The sequence below is a fragment of the Gymnogyps californianus genome, chromosome Z (assembly GCF_018139145.2).
Source record: "Gymnogyps californianus isolate 813 chromosome Z, ASM1813914v2, whole genome shotgun sequence".
Taxonomy (NCBI): domain Eukaryota; kingdom Metazoa; phylum Chordata; class Aves; order Accipitriformes; family Cathartidae; genus Gymnogyps; species Gymnogyps californianus.
Genome location: NC_059500.1, coordinates 18173225 through 18191636, shown reverse-complemented (window position 1 = coordinate 18191636; position 18412 = coordinate 18173225). Strand labels below are relative to the sequence as shown.

At 36.1% G+C, this 18412-nt stretch overlaps 1 protein-coding gene across 2 annotated transcripts in view; it reads right to left on the bottom strand.

The window, feature by feature from the left end:
• The window catches only part of DMXL1 (Dmx like 1), an 85793-nt gene that overhangs the window by 35869 nt on the left and 31512 nt on the right, over positions 1–18412 (bottom strand). The window contains exons 10-24 of one of the 2 annotated variants that reach the window (XM_050913447.1): positions 17612–17824; positions 16675–16928; positions 15891–16575; positions 15241–15362; positions 14588–14677; positions 14176–14278; positions 11950–12066; positions 10445–10669; positions 8095–9783; positions 7432–7542; positions 5902–6071; positions 4650–4747; positions 3773–3938; positions 2741–2993; positions 3–1093 (exon numbers count right to left, since the gene is read on the bottom strand). In XM_050913447.1, the coding sequence (XP_050769404.1) occupies positions 3–1093; positions 2741–2993; positions 3773–3938; positions 4650–4747; positions 5902–6071; positions 7432–7542; positions 8095–9783; positions 10445–10669; positions 11950–12066; positions 14176–14278; positions 14588–14677; positions 15241–15362; positions 15891–16575; positions 16675–16928; positions 17612–17824 (5387 nt within the window). The remainder of the gene's footprint in view (positions 1–2; positions 1094–2740; positions 2994–3772; positions 3939–4649; positions 4748–5901; positions 6072–7431; positions 7543–8094; positions 9784–10444; positions 10670–11949; positions 12067–14175; positions 14279–14587; positions 14678–15240; positions 15363–15890; positions 16576–16674; positions 16929–17611; positions 17825–18412) is intronic. The other variant, XM_050913448.1, reaches the window with a different exon arrangement.

Genomic DNA, 18412 nt, shown 5'->3' with positions numbered 1-18412 from the left:
ACCTGCTGAGATTCCTGCAATAGCAGAATTAATTCCATTCTGACAGATGCCAAACCTCCACCATGAGAGCCATGAAGTATACAGTAACTAAGGAACATTCTTAGGAGAGACTGATATTTCAGAAGCCATTGACGTCTTTTCTGAAAGTCTTCTTTCTGTAGCATATTTTTTTGCTGGTCAGCTAAGTCTTCAGTGTTTTCATGTAATGCGGCTTCCTCTGGCATCACACTAATTCCTGACTGTACCTCTTCTACTTCAACACTATAATCACAGGTCTTTTGAAGAGCTACCACTTCTCTTTCAAGCCACTGATAAAGCTGATACCTCAACTTCCCACCATCTACCTCATAACCGGTGGAGAGTGTACGAAGCTCTACAGTAAGAATTTTCAGGCATGCTCTAAACTTCAGCTGTGCTGAAATTATATCTTCTGATGGACTTAGAATATCTTTGTCATCAACTACACTAAAAGATTCTGTGTAGCTAGAACTTGTTTCATATAATTTTTCAGTTTTCTTCAGAGGTTTTAGCTCTTTCATTACCAGGGAAGAATCTTCACTCTCATCACTTTCATCACTGTCTGACTGTAGTTTCAAGCGTTCATCTTGGAATACCACACTTGGCTGGCTCCAGTCAAAGAAAAGAGTTGAACTTGAATGTTTTCCTGATGAACAATCTGAAGATGAACCTAGTCCATTCAATACTGGCTGTGACCAATCAACACTGGAAGACTGGTCTTTTGTTTCCAACTCTTTAACTGGAGAAGACAGTGAGAAATCTTTACTAGTATCCATTAAACCAGGGGATCTACAGAATGACTTTGACCTCTTGACAACTTTGGGCATCTTTGATAACACTTCTAAGGCCAACATAGGACAACCAGCTTTTAGATGAGCATATGCAGTGGTGAAAAACAGCCGTCTTTCGCCTAGGTTGATTTTGTCAGCTAATCCATTTTCTACTGTCAGGCAAATGTGTGTGGAAGATGTATCAGAAGAGCCAAAATGACGTCTTAACAAGAGAGGATGTGTTCTTAAGTAGTTATAGAAGTTAAACACTGCAGGATTACAACTTGATGAGCCACCTCCTTCATCTGAAAAGATATTGCATCATGAGGAAAATCTACCATTCTGTATGAAATAATCCATCTGCAAAGTTCTAAGTTCATCAGAAGGCTATTAGGTCTTAATATTCATTCTATTGTTTACTTCATTGCACCCCCCTTTTCACCTTCCTTTGCACCTTTATCATTTTAATATCTTAGGAGGGAGGACACTGCCAAACCTAATCACTACCAAAAAGAGAAGCTTGAGTGGGAGAGCTGGTAAGACCTTTAATTTAAAACAGCTGCCATTTCTTTTCCTTGCAGTCAGGTCAGTTCTAGTGGAGTAAAACAAGCTCACGTTCCTGTTCAGTTTAGATTTCTGAAGTCTCCACCATTAAATGACAATAAGATGTTACAGCTTACTGAAGACTTTTACTTCAAAACCAAGTATTTTTTTAAATTTTTTTATTAGTATTTTTTATTTTGTCTACCTCTTAAAAAATGCAACTTGTAATAAAACTAGAAAATCCATAACATTTATACATATTGATATCAGTATGACATACAAATAAATGAATTCTACAGCAGTGCAGACCTACACATTTTATTTTCATGTCCAAAATCCTAACACGAAAACCCATGAAAAGATATGAGCGTCAGCACAGGACGATTCACACAGCTTTCAAAGAGTCCGGGTTAGCTGAGATAGGCCCTTACTGTTTCCTCTATCAGCAGTTACGGCACAATTAACTACAGATAATAGGAAAAGGTACATGCAAGAGCACCTTTTAAGTAAGAAAATAAAGCAAAACACCATGAACAAGCCACTGAACTGATTAAAGAAGAATTAGTAACATTTAAAAATGATTTTACACAGCAGGATGTGACCAAGACGGAAACAACTGAACACTATATCCCTCATTTGCTCAAAATTATCCTGAGGCATGTAACTTCTACTGAAATCAGTTTTTAAAATGAATTACACAACTCTGGGGATTCGAGTCTTCATTTATCCCCATCAAGTTTCTCTCAGTAGCCAGGACCAAAACCAGCTAGCATGCTAACTACTAGGGACTTCAAACATTTAACTTCCTTGAGAACATTAACTTCAGGAAATAATACAGCTGATTCTTAGAAGGCCTATAAAGCTAGCAAGTGAAGAGGGAAAAGAATCACTTTAGGAGACTTACATGCTATTTCAAGCACCACGTGGGCCTCCTTGTATCATAGTAAATATGAAAATCTTTTCTATGGCAGTTTATCATTGTGGTCAATCATTCTTCCAAAGGACTAAAAGCTACAAAACACCATGTCTTACCTGCTATGTAACTGTGCAATCAGAAATTTTTTTCTAAGTTGTGATGGAGTCAAATTAACTGTTGAAGTTAATTTGTCTCTTAATCTTTAAGCTGCTGCTGGAAAAACAGCTGCATCACTGCAGGGTCATTCTCATTATTCTGATATTCACATACTTAAAGGATAAATTAAGTATCCATTCATGGGATACAGAACAACAACAACATAGTCACCACATATACTATAAAAACCACATACACTGCTACAGCAAGCTATTTACTAGCAACGGTAAGCAACTGTGCAGTACCTGGTCTTGTTCAGACTACGCTTTAAGAAACTACGACTTAAATGAACAAACAGTTAAAACCAACCTAACAGGCAAAATACTCGTATTCTTACCTCCTTCATCTTCAACAGAATGTTTAATCAAAGTGTCAAGAGCATTGCTATAATCTTCCAAAATCCAGTAAGCCATACTTCGCAGAAAAGGGTCACAGTGCATGTTTCCTGAGCTCTCTTTTCCAGGAAACACACTTCCCAAAATTCTCTTCTGTAGTACAGATTTATAAGTACTAGATACTTCAAACTCCGACTCATAAAGTCTTGATATTACAAGAGCCAATTGAATGTCATTCAGTTTTTCAAGGCAGACCTAATTGAAAAGAAATATATTCACAAGACCAAACATCGTAATTTCTCCTCTGGTTAAAATGATCACCAGATAGGAAGTGACATGAATCTGTTCAGATTGAGATAAGTAGGTCTACCAATTCCACAAAAAATTAGCAGCAACTACGCAGAATAGCTGTGGCCAACTATTATATGCAAGATCTGATTTGCAACTTCTTCAGTTTAAGTCTGACATGACAACAGATCTTTGAAATCAATTGGCTTCAATAAATCACTGTCAGTGTGCACATGCCACCTCTTGAAGCTGGATGTTTTTGTTACAAAGCTTACAGAACAAATCCTTCATTATCAAAGAGCTGAATTTCCTCCCAGCTTTTCAATTCAAACAGACCAAGGAAATAATTTTTTTGTGAAGGGATTCTAGCAGCCAACCCACATCCCTGCCAAAAAGCCTTCATTTTCAGATATGGAACTTCCTAATGAAAAGCTACGTTGTCCTCATATATGACAGGGCAGACAATCTGAAAGCAAGTTAATGGCAGGTAGGCCTCTTAATATTATTACGGAAAAATTAACCATGGGACTTTTTAGCATCAGTAATATGAGAACTAAAACAGAATCAAAATGTAAAGATCAAGGATTTGTATTTGTCATTAATTGCGGGGGGAGGGAGCACAAACAAACCAGAACCTTCACGGGTCATACTACTGCAAAATGAAAGTCGCATTCTTCAACATATTTGTAAGTTTGAGACAATATAACAGTCTTAAACATTTTTTAAAAAGTTCATTATTTTATTACCTCCACTGCATCTTTTAAGTGTCCTGCCAACAAGAAAAACGCTGCAGAATGTTCAAAACGCTGTTTGCCAAGCAAAGAAAAAGCATTCTTTAATGCTGCTTTACGCCATCTGTCCTCAGTAAAGTTGTTTCCAAAAAACTGTGTCATTTTAGTATCTTTTTGGGACCTGCATATTGAACATAATTGATACAAATATTATATATTTTACTAGATACATTATGGCTCTTCATTTCCTCAGATGCCAGTAGAATTTTACACAGATCTTTTCATTAGGAAATGCAGAGCCTCTCACCACACTGGGAACATAGGAGGCTTCATATTTAAAAATAACAAAAACTTTAGTAAATACAAAAACTAATGGTATTTTCAGTTAACTTGATACAGATACAGAAAAGCTCATTTTTCCCAGGTGAGCTCTTAAGAGTAAGTGACAATGCAAACTACTTTTCAAAAAGTTTGCAACATTGAATGTTGTATTATGAAACATCAGTTTTAAAGACAGACTTAATTCAGTCCTGTGAACTTAAGGTAAAATTTATAACAACAAACACTTTTCTAAAAGATAGCCATGTCATTCCACACACTACACTGGTAGTCCTCAAAAGTAAATCAGAATTAAGCAGTGATTGAAATCACAGTAGATTTGAGAGTAAAACTTGAAGCATCTACCTTCAGAAAGAGCAACTAAATTACCTCAGCAAACACAAGAAGCTTTTTAAAAAACTACCCATTCAATGTAGTGACTAATTTAGAAATCCATTCTCAGCTTTCAATGGTAATATTTGTGCTTCTTTTGGATTACCATCACATTCAACTTTTTTCCCAAAATTATACCAGACAGTATGAAACCCCATGTAACAGCTTGCCTGTCTCCTACCTGTATAATCCCCAGATCACAGCCTTCTTTTTCATTGCGAGGTAAAAAATGGCCGCATCAAGTGGATCATTGTTTCGCTGAAAGGCTGCTTTAGCCACCTGTGAAGACAGTTCAACAGCAAAAAAACAACCAAAATTTAAATGAATCTTAAATGGGATTCTTGTTGCTTCTGGTATTCCATGCCCCGTAGTGTTTGGAAGTTCTCTTTAATACAGGATCCCTCCTCTCCCTGTAAGTCTGACATAAGAACGCATGAAGATACCACAGGTTCAACCCCTTGTCTTTGTTTGATATCATTTAGCTAATGCTTTTCTAGTTCTAGAAGCTTTTTGGCAGATCAAATGGGAATGCCTACATCTGAAATCAGTTCCCAAAATCATAAAAAAAATTAATTTATTAGTTGCTCTGGTAATCAAAGGACAGATAGAGTCCTGAACAGGAGAAAAGCTGTCTACAGGAGATTACTTTTGGAGGTTGGAAAGGAGAAAGGGGTAAGTGGCAGCAAGAATAATCCAAGACCCATGTAAGGTAACTCTTAAATGCAGGCCTAGAATACTTGGAATTTTTTAAATGCAAGGCAGGTAAGTTTCATAAAGTGACGATTAATTGCTGAAGATTGAAAAGTAAGAAACATGCATTTTACTACTTTGCGCTTTGTAGTGAAAGGATCTTGCGCATGTCATTTTCTAGCTCAACACACCTGGCTTTTCCAAGAGCTTAAAACAAGTGACAATGAGGTTAGGCTTACTGCCGCATCTGTGATGATTAAAATACATATTTAAAAAAAAAAAACCCAAGCCAAAACAAAACAATAGGAGATTTTGTTATCATGGAAATGTATCAACTTGCAAGACAGATGTACAATATCTTAGTTGACCCCTCTTCTGATAGGTTTCTAAGGAGAACCTTTTTCCATAACTTGTTTCCTAATTTTGCTATAAAAACCAACTACATGCTCAATCTGTGTCTTGAGCATCCACAACAAGCATTGTACACTGTCACCTTCAAAATGGAATATCTAAAAGCCGAAAATGTACTTCACACTGGAATTTGAAACCTAAAGCACTGAAAAAAATAGTTAAATACAAAAGTTCATGTTCATACAATAAACTATATGTACAAAAAAAATACGGCACAGAACATTCAGAAACACTGAATCTAAAAATTTAAAACCGCATAAATAGAAGATAAAGATCAGAGGACAGCTGTTTGAAAAAAGTTTGGTAATTTTGTTTCAGAATGCTATGATTACCTTTTCTATGCATTTCCGCAGGCTATGGATATTTCGAACCCACCATCCTACACCCATAGCTCTGAGTTCTGACCATGTTGGATCTCCTTTCTGCACTGCAGGGAGCATGCTCAGTAGTTCTTCTTCCGCTACTGAATGAAATGCCCAGGCAAAATGACTAGTAGATAAGCCTACATAATAAGCCATTAAAAAAAAAAAAAAAAAAAAAAAAAAAAAAAGATTCACTAATAGGATAATCCAGAATCTGAAGTCAGGGGGGTGGGAAAGGGAGAAGGGAAGAGGGTTGAATTGTTTATTTTGGATTTCTAAGTGCATTGCTGATGAGGCAACAGAAATTTAAGAATATTTGTAAGCACTGCATACCAAATATTAAAGAAAGCTCATACAGATGAAAACATTTTTTCACCTGCAAACTCTTTATGTAAATTTGCAAAGAACGGAGTTACTGACTGAAGCTCAAAATATATTTATAGTGGGTGGCATTAGGATTAGCCATGATACAAAGTGCAACATACTAATTAAACTTTTCAAAGTTTTGAAAGGTAGGCTCACCATTTTGACTTGGATTAGAAAATGCAAAGTTTCAGATAATCACAATAGGAAACAGGTTTGAGGATAGAGATACAAAAGAAAACTGGAAGAAAAAAATCACGAGGAAGGTATCAATTACTAAGCAGCAGCATAGCTTGCTATGGATAATTGCAACTCTAGTGAGGGCGAGGAGATGCTTCCTTGCACAGAGACACATTCAACTGCACCTCTGCAGATGCCTTGGAGGTACTTCTTACTCTCACCAATTTCTGAGCTCAGCAGAAGCAGAAGTATCTCAACTAAAAGTATTCCACCAGAGCGCTAACTCAGCAGTACTCTGTTGTGGCAGTCCTGGCAAATTCCAATCTCTGATACAGCTGAGGGGTGACAAGCCATGAAACTGGAAATGCCATCAACTGTCATGATGACTAATGAAAGGGTAAAGAAGCAATCACAGCCAGTCCTTTAGATTTGATTAGGCCTAATCAAATCCATGTCATTCTGTCATCTGCAATATCAGGTTGGAACGACTTAAAACTATACCAAAGAAAACTGTTTGAAATAGTTCACTAGATAATTACAGTAAGCATATGAAAAAAAATTTAAAGTCTGAATAGACTGCGAGATAGTTTTTTAGTACATATTTGGAAAAAGTTAAGTAAATATGTACTCTATTTTCTACTGCATTATTCCTGCAGAACGTTACTGGAACAACATGGTACTAGAAGTACAGAAAAGCCAGTTCTTTTGGGGAAATAGAAAAAAATTAAAACTAAAAAATTGTTAGGGGGAAAAAAAAAAATCACTTGAATTCCAAGACCTCTACCTAAAACAAAACAGACATTTTCTGCTCTGGCATACATTCATATTCAACAGTACTTTTTTTTAAAAACCAACAAAATAACTCATTGATTCTGCAGAGGCATGTCAACAGCACAGCAATCATATGTACAGCTACATCACTAAGATTCACCTCATCTAAGAAAACACATCAGTTACCTTGGTGAAGCAGCTGAGCTCGGTGTATAGGAGGAAGTGAAGTTGTTAGAAATGTGTGAAGTCGAACAGCCAACAAAAATTTTAAACCACACTCGTCAAGAGTTTCTCCACCTGGAATTAAATATTTTTATACGCACTTTAGAGAAACTACTAAAAGTAGCTATTGGGTGTCTTAACAGAAGAAATACTTTACAATTCTGTGACTACTAATGCTTTAAATTCATAAATATAATAGCTTACTTCATAATTCTTCCCCTCAAGGAAAGGGAAAGGGGAAGATTTCAAATATAAAAATTTTGAAGTTATTTGTTCTTAATGCAAGAAACAGAAAAAGCGTTATCATAAAAAAATCCATAAACTGATTTCTCAATTTCTCTACACAGTGCAACAAACATTGGCCATTAAGAAAGTTGTCTCTTCAAAAGTGAATTAGAAACAATTGTGGTATGTGGACTGATGGACTAGCAGTGGCATTAACAGTTAGCAATACAAAATTTGATTTTATGAAAGTCTGAAGTCTTGAAACTTTAGTTAAACAGGCTATACTATGTAACAAAACTATGACATGCTTTCATAAGCCACAAAAATGTTCCAAAATAGGGAAAACTCCCAAAAAAGGTTGTGAAGCACAGTAGTACCTTTAACTTGGAAAAGGCAGCTTACCCTGATTTCTGTCTCTGCTTTCTCCAATGTCAGTACTGGTAATAGCAATTGTATCTGCCAAGGCCATCAATGACATTTGCTCCATCCTAGTCAGACCTGGCAAGCTTGAATGAAGCAAGTGACGAGAAAGAACTTGAGCATGCTCTGGTCCAAAGTAAGTTGGGCTATATTGAGAAAGATCGATGACTTTTGGTTTCGAACTGTCTTCATCTGCATCAAATGTAACAAGTTCATCTGTGCTTATAACAGTATTTTGAAAGAGATCTTCATAATTGTCATTGGGCATATCTTTTTTATTTTGACTATTTTGATTATTAGACTTCTCTGAACAGGAATGAGATGAATCGTCATCCGCAGCAAGCAGAGCATATAAAGGCAATGGTGGAACAGAGTCTATTTCGATATAGTCTGTAGTCTCAGTTTTGCTGAATGTTTTGGGATCTCTTGCAGTACTTCCACTAGCACTGATGGTCAGAGATCTGAGCCTCTTATCATGATTAGGTTCAGATTCATTTATAGCAACAACTTCTCCAGCAATGCACTTCACCAGATGGGACAGAATGGCTTTTGCTCTACGTACTTTACCAAGATCCATGAGTTCCAACAGCTGATACGGATGGTACTGAGGTAAAGTGGGAGATAATGTATGAGCTGCTTCAAAAAGACCAGAATCTTCCATTTCCGTAGAGAGATCACAGGCAGATCTCTTCCCACTAAGTTTCTGTGCAAGGCTGGTCATAGATCTGGTCAAGGTTCGTTTTGGTGGATGAAGACCTGAGGCAGCTGACTGGCTTTGTTTCATTAAGCTAGTTATACATGGCGTACTTCCACTGTAGCAATCTGTACTAACTAGTTCCTGCTTGGAAGGAGATTGCCACTGGGAATAAACATGCATTTCACAATCCATTCCAACTACAAGAATGCCATCACGCACCCAAGACAAGGAGACTGGAAAAGGAGGCGACCCCTCTACGGATGAAACCAAGTCGACACAACGCAGCAGAACAAACCTAGAAAGGGTTGTAGCCTTCGTACTGCCACTGTGGGAGATTGCTACAATCTCCTTACCATTGTGTTCTTGCATTTTCCCAGACAGCTGACCAAACATATAAAGTTTTGATCCAATTCCCACTGTCAGAATATGTGAACCATCTTCCCTAGACATCCAATCTAAGTGTACCAAGTGCTTAGTGCTGGACATAATATTCCCACCATGAGACACAGAAATGTCTTGTCGGTTATATGCCACTGAATTACTATCAACACCAGAGTCTAACATGGTGCCTACCTCATCTAAATGAAGAGTCTGTTCTAGAATCCAAGAAGAACCACCTGTAGATTCACATTCAAAAATACTAACATGCATTACAAAATCTTGAGAAAGATGACTATTTTTAGATGTTACCTGCTTGTATGCTACTGCTAATCTGTTCGTGTGTGCACAGCTAACTTCAGTTGGCCTTCCTGGAACATTAATAGCACTACTACTAAGAAGTCCATCCTCAATCAGTAATGGCCATTCTTCCCATACATACGTAACATCACTATGTGCACTATATTCTGGTATGGAAGAAGCTGATTCAGTGGTAACTCTGCATCTCCAGAATCGAACTTTTCCATCAGAGCACGAAGTAGCCAGCAGATATGGTGCACGACAAACAGGATATATGGAGGAAGAACTCAGATGTCCTAAAATTAAATAAAATACACTTTTACTGCGGGAAATATTAAAAAGCAAGTGAAAAAGTAAAGACGTTTTTATTCAGTTATTTTATTATTCTGAAACAAAAACCTATTAGCGCTTCCTCACAAAGAGGGTTGTTTGCAAGGCCTCACAAAGGAGACAATGTGACAAAAATACTATGAAACCATTTTACCCTTCATTTCCATTTCATGCTCTAGAGAGGACTCAAATTATATGATTTAAACCTGAATATCAGTATCTATCATCTCTCCCATCAAACAAACATTTCCCATTCACATACCTAAAAATGTCTATAAAATATTTTTGGAAATACTACTGAGGAAGCCTTAAAACTTAAGTATAGATCCTACAAAAAAATTTCATGAATGACTGCAAAACAAGATTTGTGTTTCTATAATTCCTTTTATTGCAAGAATCTGGAATTCAATAAATATTATACCTTAAATAAAAGCTTTATTTTAGTATTAGTTCCAGAATCGAGATATAAAGTCAGGGGAGCAAATTTTAGCAAGCCTTTTGGATCTACCTACAGGCATTTTAATTTTAACAACAAACACCAAACTTACTATTACTTTGTTTCTATTTTAAGACCAAAGTTAGAAAGGCAAGGATTCCTTATTTTATTCTTAAAAAAAAATTACAAACCTGCTGATGGCTTTACACTTATTATCTCTACTCCTTCTGGCAAATTCAACTCTTGACTATACACCATTTTGGAAGACAGAGTAAGCCAGCTGGTGCTCTGAAGGTTTGCTCTACAGGCCTGATACTTTTGAGTGAAAGGTGATTGGATCTTCTCCGGATCTGGTGAAGAATACAATTCTTCTGTTTGTGTTGCTGCTTCAGGTGTATTTGAATCTATCTTTTCATCTAAAAAAGTTTGCATTAATTTTAAAAAGTCAATGATTTTTTTTAACCTAAGAAGTAATTTTACTCACCTTAAAAGTTCCAAAAAGACAGAAAAACCATGACTTAAAATTTACTTTCATTTTAATGAAATGTGTTTGTACATTCAGATTTAAAGAGAAATGCTAGCACACCTCACTGAAATTCTAGAACTGCTGAGAAGTTATAGCTTTAAACTCTTCATACTTAAAACAATCAAACTGTAACCAGAAACACCAAAACTACAGACTAAAGAGGTATGTATGTGGTTATCCATGGAAATTAACACTTCATGAAGCACAAAATACCTGCAGCTAGAGAAAATTAAATGAAGACCTCCATGTCTTACCTTACAAATTAGGGAAAGGTATTTTTCAGTAAAGTCTTGTTAATATTTGCTTAAAATGTAGGATCTCGACAATTATGTGATACGAATGCTTCATTAGTTTTTTTTTTTATAAAACTCAACAGTTGAAGTATGAATTTGATGGATTTGGAACCTGAAAATTGTCAATAGGTTGGCTGAAAAGCCTTATCAGTAATGTCCTCATCATATAAGTGGATTGGAAACTTTGGACTTTAGTCTTCTCACCAACTTATAAACTAATTGCAACAATACTTAAAATAACCAAAGAAATTCTGCCTTTGAAAGCAACAGTATGACAAATACCAATTTGGTTTAAGTGACAGAAACATGCATTATAACAGATTCCTCTGGTATGTGGTGAATGCCAGGTTCATGTTTTCTTAAAATCTTTAAATGTTAACAGAAAACTACTGAAGCATATCTTAGCTTACTTTAAAAGTTTTACAGATTTTGGGGTAGTTTGGTAGTCTGAAAAAGAACGAGCAGATTTCAGAACTTCAAAATTGTTCATAATTGTAACTGTATCTCTGATGTTTAGCTGCTTCAGACTACAGTCCAATTTAGAACTTATGTGTAAACTCAAAAATTGCAGAACAAACTTCCGAGAAGCAAAACATCTGTACTGTTAGGCTGTATTAAAACCAGATAAATATATCTGCCCTTAGAATGCACAAAAAAATACCAAACTTTGGGCTCAGGCTGAACAAAAGCTTCAGCATTCTGAAGATTAAGAAGTAATCAAGAAAGAATGGGTTGTGATGAAAGCTTGTAACTGAAGAATTGCAGATTATTTTCAAAAAGCTGAAATACAATTTAGAATATGCTGAATAGCAGATATATTCACAAGATAATGCCTTTTGTTTTTTTTAAACAGAAAACTACAAGAAAGAGGGCTTACCTACTGAGACAGGAATTGACTTCAAATGTAAATGCCACATATGTAGTAATGAGTGGTTTTGAGTATACTCTATTACTATTAAGTAGAATTTTTCAGAGAATCCATTCTGCTGGTTTCCTGATGAAATTCAGAACAGGAAGATCTTAAGGGTTATTCACCTGAAGCAGAACTAAATTTGCTGGCTAGCAAATAATCATATTAAGCTATTGCAAACTAATACTGAAATGCAATGGTCTGACTACATCCAACTCTGTTATATTAGTTTTCTCAGTATTTTATCACAAGCAATAACCACTACAATTATAGGTACACACATGAAGAACTGTCAATGTTTTCTTTTAGAGAGGAGAAAGTATTTGCCTGAATTTGCTGTGTTTCAAGTTAAATCCCAGAATGTACTCTCAGTTCTACACATTTGTCTTTTACATGCTTGTCTCTTACAGTTTCTTAGCTATCTGTTACTGGCAACTGTAACGGTTAAGACAGTGAGCTAGACAGAGGTTTGGCCTTTAACGTATAAAAAGTATACAAGTTACATCTAGAAAAGAAATGCCATGTCAACAGTTGGGAAAGTCACAGCCTGGTCTAAAGGCTAGGCTCATCAATCACAATCCAGCCAGACCAACTATATAGTCTGGAATGCACAAGAGGTACAATGCTTCTTCCTAAGAAATTATTTGCTATAGTTTCACCCCAAGAAAAGACCACGAGTTGTACTATCAGTAGGAGCCCATTTCTGGAGGGTGCACCCAGCCATTCTCCTTCCTTAGCATCAAAGTAAATCCATTAGGACCAAGAAGGAGTAGTTAGTTTAGTGACCATCTTTCCTCCATGATTCCTCCGACCCTTTAGGTGTGCATCTACATAAAACATGATCAAGAATAAGCTGTATTTGCCCTGTGGGTTTGACATTGGGTTGCTTATGGTACTGCAGAAAAACACAAGTGAATTTGTTCTTTTTTTAAAAACAAGATGAGCTAAATACATGCTTTATTAAAGAGGAAAGAGTGGGGTTTTTTAAAACTGAAGAGCTTTAAAGTACGAGAAAATACTTTCAAATTAGAATGTATGCAAATGATACGCTTCTAATTTACAGTTTTTCAAAGGGTCCATTTAGCCCAATTTCTTACACGGCAGCAATCCATATAGACCTTCAGAACACATACAGATGTATACAGTTGCCCTTTTCTAAGATCAAATAGCTTCTGTATTTCTTTTAAAGTCCTTTCTGCATCTCATACTCAAGATGTAAACATACAACACATATATGCTGTAGAATAACACTTCTTTTTGTTCTCTATTTTGTTCCTGATTTTCAACATCCCATTTGCATTTTTTGACCTCTACTGAGAGTTGGGTTGACATTTTCATGGATTATCTCCATTACTCCAAATCTCTTTCTCGACTAGGAACAGCTAATTCAGAACTGATCACTATGTATATACAGTTAAGGTAGTATTTTGCTAGGTGCCTCCCTTTTCTTCTAACAAAAATAAATTTTGTGTACCAAGTATTATGTAACATTTTGACACTGTTCCACAACTTTGCTTCCTTTTATTTAGCACTCCCTTTACTACTGCATATGACTTAGTATCACAAACTTTACTCTGACCCTTTTTTTCCACATTATTTCATTGGAACAGAACAAAACAAAATTGAGATGCCTATATAACACAACCATTGACCCACTCCACCAAGAAAGACTGATCATTTACTCCAGAGCAATTCAGATCTGCCCTAAAACCTACAAATCCACACATTACTCAATATTGTATTTTACAGTTGTGTTTTGGGGGATTTGTTTGGCCTGTCATTTATTATACCATGCAAGGCCTGAGGAGCAGTATTTAGTTGATGTAAAAGATGAACATCCATCATGAAAGGATGCAATAAGCTTTGTCTATGTCATAGCCTGGAGCTACAGGCTCTACATTTAAAATCTGCTCCCTCTTAGGTAAGAAAGGTATCAGCAATGGAATGCTTAATACAGTACATGATGGGTATCTCATGATTTAAGCTACTTTATCTAAAATCTGCTTGCACACTACTCAAAGGAAGTGAAACACCCATGAGTTTCATTAGACTAGATTTTCTTCTTTGGTATATAAAGATCTCTAAGGTATTTGACCTTAAAATGATAAAAGCTATATAACAAGTTCTTTTTCTTCTGTGGAATGAGAAATACAATACTTTGTCTTCAATGTTCTATCAAAAAGAATTCTTTACCAGAGTCTGATAAACTGTTGTTCTTTTCAAGTATTTCCTTCTCCTGGTTATTTAAAATGAAGTCTTCTTGAAAAACATGGAATAACTGTGTTTTCCTGCCATGCTAAGAAAGTAAAAACACACACAAGAAGTGAACATCATGGAGTGTACTGTTTAAGATTGCTCTCTAACATGGGAGCTTTTAACTTGGTAAGTTATACACATTAGTGAAAGATTTCTCAAGAAAATGCACCTTCATTACTCACATTCTTTTCATTTACAGGTACAATGAAACCAAAAGCAAGTATATGTCAGAATCAATCTTTAAATACCTCATCTTTACCTGATGGAGAGCTATAGGTACAGCCTTGATTATTAACACTTTTTAAACAAGCTAACTATGCTATAAAATGAGTACAGAAAAAGATCTTACAAGCTCTGTGATAGCATCCAGTTCAATGATACATCCTGGGCGAGCTGTAGATTGCTGACTTATGATGTTAAAAACTTCACCGACATATTTCTGTTTAAAAAGAGTCAGGGGGATGGTCTTGTTAACTCAGTTTTGTGCATTTCTGTGGCACAGCCAACATCACTAAGCAAATGTTAACTAAAGCATTATTTATACACTGGTTGCAATCCACTAAGAACACAGGTAACATTCCCAGTTGTATCAAGAGCCATAGTTTTCGATAGCTGAAAGGTGACGGAAACATCTGGAAAGCCTCGCATTTAGCAGTTTATTGTCCTTTCCCCAAGCTGCATTGTCATCCCAACTTTTCCTTAGGATGAAAAACGCACACACACAGTTTGTTGCTGTTATTACTCCTTATAGTGCAAATGTTTCAGAGGTATTTCCCAACCAAACACTGACCTGCCTCAATAGGCAGAGTTTGAGATTAAACAGGCTGCAGTATGGCTACAATGCTAAAAAGCATTTACCATATCTGTTTTTACAAGTAGAGCTAAACTACCATAATCTGTGAAATCCTCAGCAACCAGCTTAGTCAGTTACCAATAAGTCTGAAACTAGTGCTACTGAATGAAGTTCCAACCTCCAAAAACTTGAGACAGCTTTTCACTTACAGAAATTTCTGGATTGGAGAGCTCACACAAAAGTTTCTTAGCATCTATTACAGCTTGATATAATCTCAAATGCTGTCCGTCACTAGCCACAAAGCAGGCACTTGGAGAATTACAGTATGCACCTGAAAAATAAGAATGCAAAAAGTGCTCAAATATTCAAACATCAACTTGCTCCCTTTTTTTTTTTTGGCAAGAGGCAATTTTGAAGTTATGAAAGAAAACAATATAGTATAAGAAAAATTCTCTCTTGTTCTGTTCAGAAGCAAGAACTACAAAGTTTAATGCTGTGCTCAGCAACCCAATCAAAGTGTATGAAAGGAAATGAGAATCCCATTTGCAAACCAGAGCAAAATGTACCTCTGCTTTTAAGAGTTCAACACACTCTGAAGTATGCATTAGCATCTAAGAACTTTACTGCATTCACTGCTAAAATATCAAATACATAAAAGAAGGCAGAAGAACACAGCAATTCTTCACACAGGAATAAAAAACTGCCAAGTATCAGCAGCTTGGAAATTTGTCAAATAAAGAACTCATGCTTAACATTTTTCCAATGCATTTAAGTATATCTACATTATCAATTTAATAGTATTATTAGGTTATATTACTTTTATCCTAGAACACTTCACAAATCAGGAAACGAAACTCACCAAGGCAATAGCTGGGTATAAGTGTGGGCAGCCATGCAACATTAGAAAAAGCTGAAACATGGAGAGAATTGATCCGAGCAAGTTCAGAAACTCCACCAGAAAATGACAAAGGCCCAACAGGGTCAACTCTCCAAAGAATAAGTTCACTGTAAACCGCATTGGGATCCTGGGATGTTACATTTGCACTGCCTCTACTCTGAAGTCTTACTGGTGACTCCTGAGACTTTAAAGAATCATTTGCCTGTTTTGCATTCTCAACATCTGGTGAAATTAGAGCATTGTGATGTGAAGTTGTAAGCAGCAGTGGTAATACTGAGTGGCAAGCCAAGTCATTAAGATGAAAACGGTGACCACAATATCGGGATTTATGTGAAATACTGAGTACAGTTGAAAAAGCAGATTCCTCAGCAAAACTCACTAGCCACTGGTTCAATGACCCATCTGCATGTTTGGAAATCATCATAACATTAGGTGTGAAGATACTTAGTTTTAAACTGTTGGTTGATTTACTGTGTCCAGAAGAGATAAGCATAGATGAAGATCGTGTAAGGCCAGGAGGTTTTTGTTTGCCTTGTTGAATAGCTAAGTCAACGTTTTTGGTACAAGCATACATCACTATACTTCTGCAAAGGGAGTTTGCATCACCCGTCGGAAATGCAACAGGAATTCTTGAGACAAATGACACCTGGAATTTTAAGAAAGGGAGAAAGAATAAGTATTAAAGTTATTTTCTCATTATGCTTCTCACTGAACAACAATGCATAATCCAGAAGAAATAAAGTACCTGCACCTGGCGAAACATGCCAGGCTGGTATTCATCTAGCCAGTCCACATGCCATACCAGCAGTGAACCATCCATAGGATGTATACTGAATAGCATGTCAGCATTTTTACTCCATTCAGAAAGTAGTACTTCAATTTCATGATCAATAATAGCAGAAGATAAAGGAACAAGGCTTGAATTTGGAGTAGTTTTCTCATCACCTAGTTCCTTCTTTTCTTGGTTTCCTTTTTGTTCATCTCCATTTTCATCAACTTCTAGAACACACACAGATATATATTATATTCAAAAGCAGAAGTATAGCAAGCAGTGTTATTCAGGCATCGGAGCACCTTTCAGGCCTTTTATAAGCCACTCATATAAGCACAAATTTAAAATAATGAAAATTTTAACCAGAGATTCTCTAGTGGACGTCAGTCAATGACTCGCAAACAAAAATAGTTTATACAGCACCTCATTTTGAAATACTTTTATTTTTCCCCATTTTATATAAATTTTTGCATGCATAGGTGGAACAAAAGCACTCATCTCCAAACTGCATATATTTAAATTAATTGACTATATTATGTTATAGAATAAAGCTATTTAAATTAGGTGTACATTAATATTTAAAAAAAGGAAACTTAATTCTAAGGTTGCACCTGCTTCCTTAAAAATGTTAAAATAACACACCTTCACGCAAAGGCCTCAAGGTCAGCCTAATAATACAGTTTTCAGCATAACTCAAAATCTCTGGAACAACCATAAACAAATTCAGAATTTCTAGATACAGATTTTTAAAAGTCACTTAGGTACTTCCAGCATAAGGGAATGCACAGAAATGCTACTGTAATCTGTCTGTATCTTTACATGTCAAATTGCCCGCCTCTTACTTCACATGAAAGAACACTACAAATTACTTTGCAAAATGAAAGCCATTTGTCTATGGTACGACTCCTACCTTCTTCTGATTTGCCATCCATTTGATTAGAATCTTCAGTGTTAGTCTCAGGAGAATGATGTTCAAAACTCTTTTTAAGTTGTTGCAAAAATACTTCCATGGATAAGGTAAAATGAAGTTCTTTATTGTTTAACCAGTGCACAACAAAAGGTCCACTTTTTTCTTCATTTTCACCAAGACTCAGAGATGTGATAGAAGGGAGTAGAGGAATATCTACCAGAAAAAGATGTTGACATTTTTCAAAACCAAGTAGTTTGGTCAAAAAATAATTTTAGAGAAATTGTTTTTAACCAGAAACCCTAAGAGGAAAAAAAATACACTAAGTGTATTGCCACTTGTCATTCCTTTCACCAACATCATCTACTTTCAGTATTAAATTGCTTGACTGCTACCGCAAGAGGTGTTCCACAGGGAGGTTCTTTGGTACGCTTACATTAGGATTACAGTATGGCCCTGTGCTGTTGCATCTTCATGATGTAACACTGTCCATACAGGTTAATTTACCTTGTCTTTTGCTACTACAGCTCTGTACAGGCCAAATAATTTAAGCATAATTTCCCAACATTTAGTCCACAATGGAGGCTGCAGTAGGTATACACCGTAATCAAGGACCACGTATGACAGGGCTTACACTAGCAAAAACTAGTATAGTGACCAGATGATGTCCTCTGTAACATGATCACATAAAAACAGGATTTCTGATTCCTACAGATTGTATCATTATTTTACATCGCCCTACGATGCTACTTGGTGTCCCAGGTGGCTGTGAAAAATAAAGCAGTAATCACAAAGTTAAGTGAC